The sequence below is a fragment of the Chaetodon trifascialis genome, chromosome 1, assembly GCF_039877785.1.
Source record: "Chaetodon trifascialis isolate fChaTrf1 chromosome 1, fChaTrf1.hap1, whole genome shotgun sequence".
NCBI lineage: Eukaryota > Metazoa > Chordata > Actinopteri > Chaetodontiformes > Chaetodontidae > Chaetodon > Chaetodon trifascialis.
The window spans coordinates 16,008,347-16,019,350 of record NC_092056.1 but is presented as its reverse complement, the minus strand read 5'-3'; the positions used below and the strand labels follow the sequence as shown (position 1 = coordinate 16,019,350).

General features: G+C 40.1%; 1 protein-coding gene across 1 annotated transcript; it reads right to left on the bottom strand.

Annotated features, from left to right (window-relative positions):
* Positions 1–122: 122 nt before the first annotated feature.
* rab27a (RAB27A, member RAS oncogene family) lies at positions 123–10,654 on the bottom strand. Its single transcript, XM_070961156.1, has 6 exons — positions 10,471–10,654; positions 4,567–4,735; positions 2,888–2,973; positions 2,671–2,774; positions 2,187–2,310; positions 123–1,842 (listed from the first exon to the last, which is right to left on the bottom strand). The coding sequence occupies exons 2-6, from the start codon at positions 4,717–4,719 to the stop codon at positions 1,647–1,649; spliced, it is 663 nt and encodes a 220-aa protein (XP_070817257.1). The 5' UTR covers positions 4,720–4,735; positions 10,471–10,654; the 3' UTR covers positions 123–1,646.
* Positions 10,655–11,004: the final 350 nt, after the last annotated feature.

The window sequence follows — 11,004 nt, the reverse complement described above, 5'->3', positions numbered from 1 at the left end:
ACTCGTGTTTGTGGAGCGGTTCAGGGGAGGTGCTGCCCCCTGCAGGGGCTGAGGACACCTGCGGCCATGCTGTTAAACCACTTCTCAGAAAAACTGGATTGATTAGATAACATGAGATTCTGCTTTACAGAACACATAAATAAAAATGTTTATTGTTGGACATAATTTACATATTTTGCATATGAAACTGTATGGCACAATTGAAAATATGAAAAAAAAAATTCAGTTTAGTCTTACTAATAAAATCAAATTGGATTTAACAGATTTCCTAATCTGTGGATTGAAATAGTGAGTGGAAAATATACTGTGTCTTAATTAAAACATCACATTCACCCTTTTATACAGGAAAGCATGACAGTGTAATAAAAGAAATGTGGATCTGTGCATGAAACTATTGCAGTTTGGCTAAAATTTGTCACATTACAGTTAAAGTGGTTTCATAGGTGTAAATACTCTTTTTGCTAAATTTATGATTAAATTAGTAGATGATGGCCAAAACAACATTAAAAATCTAGCATTTGCTGTGTGAAATAGCACCTCTGCTCATTTTCCCTGAAGTTCAATGCTTTATTTCATGAAAGTGTATACATTATTTATGCTGGTGACAGAGATGGTCGCTGTTTCAGGCAAGTTGGCCCACCACCTCCACTGTGAAAGACTGTGGGACCCCTTGGAATAACTAATGTTCATTTAGTATCATTCTGAGACCTGTGCATCAAGTGCAACTATCTCACCTAAGAAAATCCTTTGAACTATAAAACATCTGGAGTTCAAAACAGTAGACATCATTGACTCTGTGCGAGCTGCAGGTGAGAGTCATGAAACTATGTCAGGACTGAAGATGGAACTTCTCAGTCTTAAATCTTGGTATTAGGGGCAATACTTGTTTGAATGTATATCTATTTAATTGGAAGGAAGCAGGAACCATTTGGCAGTGAATTGAAATGGAATTAAGTGAGCTGTGCCGTCTTCAAAACCGATTAAAATGTGCACAAAGGCTACAGTAAGAATTTGCATTTCTATTTTTTGCATGGGTCTGTAATACAAGATAAACTACTGTGGAGTTACTCCTCAATTTTTACAAAAGTGGCTTCTTCCTTGAGTTAATTGCAGTGTGAAAATACGCTAATCTTGCAGCAAGTACAGAGCATTAACAGCATATTTATAGCATATATATATATTCATCTGGCAGGGCAGCTCACTCGGCTGCGACTTGGAGCACAAAATGTATACCTGAAAATATGATCAGCATACCCAGCTGATGACTACAGTTGGATGTTTCAGCCATGCATCACAACAAATAAATATCCCACACTAAAACATTAAGTAATTATTCAAAAGACAAATGATATGGATTGAAATGAAATGCCCATATTCAAAAGACACTTCACTCTATACTGACAAATAATACAGCATGTCAATGAAAGTACATCAGTAATGCACTGATTTGTGGGGCAAAGGACACAAATAATGTCAAGTTTCACCTAACAGAGAACGCTATATTGTGTGTGTGTGTGTGTGTGTGTGTGTGTATGTACATATATATGAAAGTACATACATACTCCCACTGTTAAACTTGGTTGCCTTCCTATTTTTTCACCACTATTACGGACACAGATGCGTAACCACAATGTCTCATCATCATTCTAACATGCACATTTGCTCTTATCAGATCCCTCAGAGGTGTCTGGGTTGGTGGGTCCATTAACTCGGACGGTCCCATCAGGGATCCAGGACTTGTCAACACATCGCTCCATCCTCTTCATGATAAGATCCAGCAGGACATCCACAGCCTCGCTGACATTCTGCCCGTTAGCAGCACTTGTCTCAAAGTACGGGATCCTGCATGGAACAAAACACTGGTCATAAAAACGGGACTACAGACTCCTGCTACCAGTTGCGGTGGAACACAAACCTTGACCTGGTTTAGAGGGGAAAGAGGAGCTCCAGTTCCCATAAAAAGATGGAAAAACTTTGGTCTACTTTAAAATATCTTATATCTGGGTTTTTAGTAAGGGCGTGTCTGGCAGGTTATTTTACACATGTGCACAAATATTTGCTTTTCGAGGAGAACTAATTTAGTCTAACATTCTCCTGCAGTCCTTGGCAAACAACGCAGCCACTGCCTTCTTGTCAAACACTTAAGGGAGAGGTTCATGTACAGATGGATCAAAACTGAGACATACCCATACTTCTCTGCCAGCTCACGGGCCTCTGCCTCACTCACTGCTCTCTGGTCTGTCAGGTCACATTTGTTGCCACACAGAATGACATCTGGACTTTCGCAGTATGCGTGAATCTGTAACTGACCTGAAAGATACATTCAGCAGTTTATTATGCATTCAGTCCCATTTCAACGTGCAATATCTTTGCTTCTGCGAAAGATTTCAAGCCAGCATTAATGCATTATATTCACCTGAATTAAAAAAAACAATGAGCACAGTAAAAGCAGTAGCTCAGAAAGACTTCTTCATAACTGGAGGATTTCATGTTTTATCAGAATATTTTGCCTCTAACAGCAGCCCTGCATCATTTTTTCATGAGCCAGACTGAAAGTCCTTCGACAGTCAAAAAGGGATGCAATATAATCAAATGTCCAGTTATTTTTTGAAGAATCATCACTTTAATGGCTAAAAGTGGACATTTTGAGTGACATATCAGAGGACATACTCATCCAGTTTCTGACATTGAGGAAACTTTGTTCATTCGTGAGGTCAAACAGGAGGAGGAAACCCATTGCATCTCTGAAGAACGCTGTCGTCAAACTCCGAAACCTGGTACCATTCAGAAAGAAAAGTACACTTCATGAGAGATATAATTAAAAGAGAAAAGCAACCAAAGAGAAGACGAGGTCTGAGGAAAGTGCTGGTAGAAGTGCTTCATATACCTCTCCTGTCCTGCAGTATCCCACAGCTGCAGATGGATCTTCTGTGCTTTACCTGAAGATCCATCTGGACTCGTTGATTTGTAAACCTGATGTAAACAGACACAAGTGAGGTTAAACTAACTGTGGACGCTCTTTGCACTAAATTTAACTGACTATGAAGATGATGTCAACAGACAAAACATTAAATCTCAAAGTGGATGAGTTGTGTTGTAGGAACGTTGTTTGCTGTTGTTACTGATGGACTGAAAGAGGGAATTTGGAAGGAAAAGTTTGTTTGCACATCTTCCTCCACTAGAAAAAACAAAACAACAATCCAGCTCCTGATGTTAGCTAATTATCTAGACAGGTTTCATGAATGATGCTGAGCTGTCGAGGAGGGCAACCAAAGGTCAGACCACAAACTAGCTCTGTTTACTTTGCTTGTATCGATGTTCTGAGCGGAGTTTCAGAGTCAGAATCAGAATCAGATATACTTTATTGATCCTTTGGGGAAACTGTTTCAAATTATTTTCCTTCAGCTATAACTCAGCGACTGTCTTCAGCTCACTTTGGTAAGGGGCTTCTTTACACAGAAACAAACTTCAAGATGTACAGCCAATGTAAAGGTGCCTTTTCATATCTAAAAGTGATCTCTCTCACAAAAGTACATCGAATAGAAATTCTTGTCAGTCCTTAAAAAAGCGAGCCTGTTCAATGGTGAGTTGTATTTGGAGCATAGCTGACGAACTCCTTTCTGATAGAGTTTTCACTGATTTGAATGTATTATAAAAGATTAGCAGTATTAATCTGGTGTTTCATGGTCAGCAGGATGCTGGCAGAAATTCATAAACATTATTGTTACTGAGGTTTCACTGCACAAAATATGATTTCTGCAGATCAGATCTATTTGCCATATTTGGGAGTGGTTTCCATCCTTCTATACACTTGAATGATTTGATACAACTAAAGTCATTTCATGGAGCAGGAAAAACCCTGACTGGTGTTTCATTTTCATGCATGATCGATTTTAACAATTAAAGACCGGATGCACAGCTCTGGGAGTGTTTGAGGACACACTGGAATTACTTATTGTGCTGCAACCATGATGACTAAAAGGGATATTGACATTGTCGAATCACAGCTGTCATTGTCAAACATGTAGTTTTAAATTTTCTTTATGCTGTATTTATTACTGTCTTTATTTTTATTCATCAGAAGCGATGGAAACACTTCTAATAAAAAGACAATGATGTGCATCGATGAACAGTCACTTAAATCATGCCAGATTGTCTGAATATAACTATGACAAACTCTTTTACTCAGGCATCAGACTATACAGTATATATTCTTGGAGCTGCAGGTCAGCACCATTAAAGAGTGACTATTGAGTAAATATGAATACTGCTCACCTGTTAGCAAATGGCATGAAGTGTTTATTCTCAAGGAGGGTGGTTTCTGCCGTTCATCTACGTTAGTCATAACTTGGACTTCTGTTGCAACATTCATCAGTAGTCTTTTGTCATAAGAGAGTTACTTAATGGTGCAGGAATGCATTTAAGCCCCTAATGAGGCAGCCATAAATGGCTGTAGCACACTTGGACACGAGGAAATGTTACATCCCAGAGTTTAAACTCCATGTGTGCTTTTAGTCACATATTGAACAAAGGACCTCCATTTTATTCAGAATTGATTAAACTTACCACTCTTTTTTCTCTGAAGTCTATTCCGACTGTAGTGATGAACTTGGAGTTAAACTTGCCATCTGTATACTGGTAGAGGAAGCTTGTTTTTCCCACCCCAGAGTCACCGAGGGCTAGGAATTTGATGAGGTAATCATAGTCCCCGTCAGACATACTGAGTGCTTAATTTCTGAAAAGCACAAACAAAACGACTCAGTCAACCCAAAATCACACTATTTGGCACAGAAATGAATCCAAAATGAAGTGGTGCTTGTTTTTTTCAAGACCCAAAATGACAGAGAAGAAATTGTGAAGTAGACTGAGGATCGTGAGTGAAACAGGATCGGCAGGTGGGACATAACATTTGATCTGAACATTGAAAATTGGGCATATGATAACAAACATGGTGAATTACAGTGACTCAGCAGTGGATGCTAGACTCCATTAAATCATAGAAGACTACTCTCCTCTTTCCACACCGTCGTGTCGTGCTGATGCGAGCTAGCTAACTAATGACTCTTAGCTCTGTGCTGCTGAAGTTAAAGATTGATTGATGGGTGGATGTCATGATACTATTGGCTGAAGATGGTTGGTTCAAGCGTGTGTAACCACATATTATATTTTGTTTTACAGGAAGAAAACATGTTTGGATTTAGAAACAAGAAAACAAAGAAATAGATTTTTTGTTTTGTTTTGACATATATTGTTAAATAGGTGCACCATATGACCAGGATGTACAGGATCTACCAGGGTTAAAAAGATTAACCAGATTACAGATACAGATTATTCCTCTGTGCCATAGAGCTCCATTGTCTTCAAAAAACTATGAAAAACACATCAATGAGCAGCGCTAACACGTTGTGACATGTTCCTTTGCAGTGCTGTTGATTTTAAGGCATTGCTCCACATACTGTCCTAATGCTGTACATACTCTATTCAATGCGTATTCATCCACCACCACAGAAAACCATCTGAAAATATTCCTTAACAAATGCACTATTTACTCCTGCTAAAAACTGCAGTGCCCAGCTGTTTCAAAGGTTCTGGTGCTCTGACAAGGACCTTACCATGGAAGGAGGAACAAATCTGACAACAAAGATTAAATAAATGAGATATTCGTCCAGTCAGTTTTGCCTTTTATGCAATGCACCCTTTTGTTGACCTAAAGTACAAAATGCACAAGTGTTGCAACCGTTTTCATGTGGAAATCGGTTGTTGTTCATCTATATTCTAATGGACCAGTGAAAATCTACCAGTGACAATGTGTAGCCTTAGCTTCCCAAATACTAATGCATGTATTCATTTTTCACATTTTCTCACATATCTCAAAAGAAACAAGGGAAACAGGCTCATGTCCACCTCGGTGAGGCTTGTGCACTGTGTAGTTTAATCCAGTGCTGGACAGAGAAATACATAGTATCTTTTACACTTTTCCAATATTACACAAGACCTTCAGTTCATGGCATTGTGGGCTAATGTGTATAACGAAAGAGCTCTTTCATCATACTGACACAGTGACAGGAAGCATTTAAATTCATCTGTCCATCTCCAGCCACAGACACACACCAAAACAGACCACACTCAAGATTCTGGCCAATTACTGTAACTATGGCAAGAACCTAGCTGTAATTTCTCTCTACAGATTAGCAGCTTGTTGATATGTATTAAGGACTTGTGTGCAGAGGAACGTGATTTCTTGCACTTACACAAGGAGAAGCACACAATATCTACTGATGAAACATGTTCACTCAACATGGTTGACCAACTGGGGTCAAAAAGAAAGCGCAGATGTATCATATGACCAGTGTGCAGAAAAGCATTGAGACAAGTCTTACATTCCTTTGCTGTAACCCCCAGTGAACCTTTCATCTGGAGCCATAAGCAGCTTAAGGTCTCGTGCAAAATCAGGATCCATGATAAATGCACCATGATGGAAACGGCTCATCGTGAGCACTGGTGTGGCCATAAACGGTGAGCGAAGACCACCGAGCCCCAGAACTATGACGTCCACATTCCTGCCTGTGGGCCTTTTTTGACTGAGATAGGTTAAAAGTTCTACATAAGGTTTTATTTATAACTTCTTAAAGCCATAGGCCTTTCCCTCAGGGCTGCTAAAAGAGGCTCAGGTTGCATCAGTTGTCATCAACTATTGAACAAATCTCAAGACTCACACAAACTGAAATGAAATGATTGTGTTTTAAATTTGATTTTTTACTCCTTACTGCTTATTCTTCATCATATTTGGTTTATTCTGTTGTAAAGCTCTTTGTAATGGTTTCCTGATACACTTAAATCTTTACTGTCCTCTACGAGGCAAGGCAACCACCATCCCACACAGTTAAGATTGCCACCCCACTCTGTTATTAATAAAAGAAATATAAATAGACTCTTTGCGTACTAAAGCCCATAGAAACTGTAAAAATACATTGTAACTTCTCACCAGCGTGCTTCATCTTGATAAGTGAAAATCATGAATGTTATCAGATCACAACTATCACACCTTTAGATTCACACGAGCAAGATGGCAAATTAGCTTTAAACTCACAACTTCCTGCCACATGACATCTTTCATTGCACCACTTTCCTCTTATCTTCTAGTCAGAAGGCAAACTGACACACTCAACTGCCCATTTATTAGGTACACCTCTTTAAAACTAATACGGTCTGTGACGACAGTCCCGGAGGTTATGATGTTAATTTTTTGTTGAAACTATTTTAAAGGGTTACTGAGTCAACTTCATGGTAATTTTCAAGGATGCTGGTTTGTGGTGGTGCTGAGCTGTATTGTGTAATACTAAGCCACATTTCTAAACCTCTCTTTATCAACGGCCTAAAATGACTGTAAACATGAATCAATGCCTCCTGGTCTGTAGATTACATTAGCTTTAGCTAGATGTACTTAATAACATGTCAACCGCATGTTCTCAGTAGACCTTTTGCCATGAAGTGTGCAATTAATAACGTTTATTTGGCTGCACCACATTTAGGTGAGGAATCTGTTCTCACACGTTGGCCTACAGTAAAGGAAACTGGGTCGATTAATGGAACTGACACATTATTAGTGTTATTTGCAACGTGCACTCTCCATGTTTGAGTGTCTGTAGAGAAAACACATGCACTGTTACACATTAAATAAACATTTGTCTGTCGAAGTAACTGATATTAAAAGCCTGACAGAAAAACTCGAGTCAGCAAATGAGTTCTGATTGAGTGACAACCAGTCACAGAGGAGACACTCAAGCAAAACCACACTGCTGTAAACTGTGTCAGCAAATTTCCGCAGACTATTATCACGCTGATCAGACAACTTCTTATTGAGCCCCAATCAAAAACAAGAGATAGCATAATCTTAATCTGTTAATGGATAGCGGATGTTACAATAAAAAGAAGGAAAGTAAATGTTCATGCATAGTGTGCCTAGCACATGAAGCTGTGCTAAAAAATTTCAAAGGCCATTTTCTAGTCATATCACACTTCCCAGTCCTATCAGAGCTGTGGGAAAGGAGCATGCTCTGATGGCTGAGCGTGATCGTGCACGTGAAATGAGCAAACACAGAGTGCTGTCAACAATGACAAAGAACTTCAAGTCTCATCCTTTTCCTGCCTTACATCAACCTCTCTGAAACAACAATGTCCCCACCTGGCCTCTTCTCTGGATGGAGAGCTCTCCAGATCAAATACAACCAACATTAAGAAAGCACTGAAAGTTGCCCAGAAGACCTCTAAGATTGCTTCACTGTGAGTCCCTGCTCGTGGTTGAGGGTCCTGCCTTTCAACTTTTATTAACTACCTTTTCAGCCTTCGAAACTATGCAAGTTAAACTAACTTAGGTTAAGAAGAAATTACATCAGACAGTCTCATGTTTCCCACAACTTTTTAACAGACAACAAACGAGGCCCTGTTGTACTTCAGGCTTAAGGGATAACATAATACAGGACTCCCCTCAGTGGAATGGGCCTCACAAGCTGCAGTTAAATAGCAGAAAATTAGTGCGACACCCACCTTAATAAAAAACACATAAACCACTTTGTCTGGTACAACAGGTAAATGACAGTCCATCATTACTTTAAGACATAAAGATCAGTCAATCTGCATAATCTCAAGAATTTTGAAGGTCACAAAAACCATCAAGCACTCTGTTGAAACTGGTTCTCATGAAGACCACCAGAGGAAAGTAAAACCAAGAGTTACCTCTGCTATGCAGGATAAGTTCATTACATTACAGTTACAGTTACCAGCCTCAGAAATTGCCAATTAATGGCATCTCAGATTAGAGCCCACATAAAGAATTCAAAGTTCAAGTAGCAGACACATCTCAGAGGAGACCGCGTGAATCAGCCACTCATGACCAAAGCGCTGCAATGAAACCACAACAGAGACCGAGACACTCCAGAAAAAGTGAATTGCTTCGACCAAGAAACCCAAGAAATGGACATTAGTGGAAATCTGTACTTTGGTCTGATGAGTCCAAATTTAAGATTTTGTGGATCCAACCGCCATGTGAGGGGCAGAGAGGGTGAACAGAGGGTATCTTCATGTGTGGGTCCCACAGCCAAACATGGATGATGTGTTGTCAGTGCACATTATGGTTACGTGGTGCATTATGCTAGAAGAGATGTGTGATTAATGAACTTACCACAAAATAATTACCAACTAATACATATACAATGTGCATAAAGTAGGAGAAATTTGGGTCAACAGGTCCCCATGGGGCATTTTGGGCTAATCTCGCCCTGGGGGCATCCCTATTAACATAGTAGGGGTGTGACAGTCTTTCGAAAGGTCTTGGGGGTGTCTTTTGTAGGTTCATATTAGGTTTAGATTTGTGATTTCGTGGCATTGTTCTTGTCATCTACCTAATGCCGTTTGTCTGCAAGTAGTTATTTCTGCATTTTGGCCAGGACTCTCTCGAAAGACATTTTTAATCTCAATAAGGTCTTCCTATTTAGATAAAGTTTAAGTAAAGCAGAAGTGAGGAAACTCTGAGCTCGACCTTAACATTTTCTCCTGCAGTGGGAGTTAACCTGGTAGCTGTGTTTGCCAGGCAAGTCCTCCTCCCACAGAGGCAGCCAGCAAACAAAAAGCAGCTTTAATCATTGCTGGGGTGAAGTGGAAGACCCACCCTGGGCAGTCATCCAACAGAGGCCGGCAGCTCCTTGGGAAAATCCGGATATGCACATACCATAAACTTTAAAGGGTGCAGCACAAGTGTGACAACTGAAAAATAAAATCTAATGATTAGAAGGGGCACCATGCACCATCTGAGACACTTCTGGCTGCCAAAGCTGCTGACTAGTCATTAAAATACCTTGCCAGGTTTTATCTGCAGCAGCAGGCAGCACGAGGGACTTAGAACGCATATTGAGACACAAACAACTAAACAAATCGATTTACTCTAACAAACAAACAAACAAACAAACAGGAAGTGTACTGACCCTCAGCTGGTCATCATGTGTCACCGGTGGAAAGGAGGCAAGAAATAATCGCTTTTCTACTTATGGATCCAGACAAGAAATTAAACTGGATGCCAGCTTCCCAGTCTGCTCTGTCAGACATATTGCAGCCTCTACATATGGGTCCAAACATGCCTAGACGTTGTGGTAAATAATGATAAAATGAAGTTCTTCTTGGAGAAAGTCGTCTTTTGCTTGTGTAAACAGCGGCGGCGTTGCTCTCTAACGTTATTCAGCATGTGTGGAAAAAGCTGACAGATCTGAGGAGAGGAAAGGCAGGTGTACAAATGTTTCCCGACGGTCTTTGGTTATATGAGGGCCGGTCTGACGAGCGGTTTTCTGTTTGAAACGCAGATAAATCGAGTGAAATGAAGTGAAAAGGAAACTTTTCAACCCCTCGCTAACTCCTGACAGATGCTACAGACTGATTTCTTCGACTGACATTTCCTGGAAACTCAGTTTAACTACTCACCAGCCCCGGGGCGTTGCTGCTGCGCACCGTGTCGCGATGTTAAAAAAGTGTTTGAAAGTGACCAATAAAGACTTTTCCGAAAGGTGAATAAATGAAGACTTTACTCTGTCCGTCTCTTCTGAGCCATTAGCTGACATGAGACCAGCTTCGTCCACACTGAACACTGACTTCACTTTCTGTGGTCGTCGCGCCGTTGAGAAACAGCCCCTCCTCCGTTACATACACAGCTAGCTTAGTTTATCTTATCTTTGCTAGGTTCAGCTTAGTTTATCTTATTTAAGCTTAGCTTGGTTTAGCTTAGCTTGGTTTAGCTTAGCCTCAGCATTTAACTGAAGAGGACTCGAGCAGAAGGGCAGCATTTATTAAGAGCATTTAAGATGCTGAAGTTACTATGCTTGATTATTTCTACTGTATTTCCACTTCATGCTACTTCATACTTGTACTCCAACGCATGTCAGAAGGAAATATTATACTCTCTATTCCACTCCATTTATCTGACAGCCATAGCTGGCATGGTGCATTTAGTACTTTTGT

Excerpts from the sequence above, each read along its gene's own strand:
- rab27a (XM_070961156.1), bottom strand. The coding sequence starts at position 4,719 with ATGTCTGACGGGGACTATGATTACCTCATCAAATTCCTAGCCCTCGGT. Across the intron at positions 2,974-4,566 it reads ACTTCAGAGAAAAAAGAGTG|GTTTACAAATCAACGAGTCC; the intron begins GTAAGTTTAATC and ends TGTTTACATCAG. Across the intron at positions 2,311-2,670 it reads CAATGTCAGAAACTGGATGA|GTCAGTTACAGATTCACGCA; the intron begins GTATGTCCTCTG and ends TGTATCTTTCAG.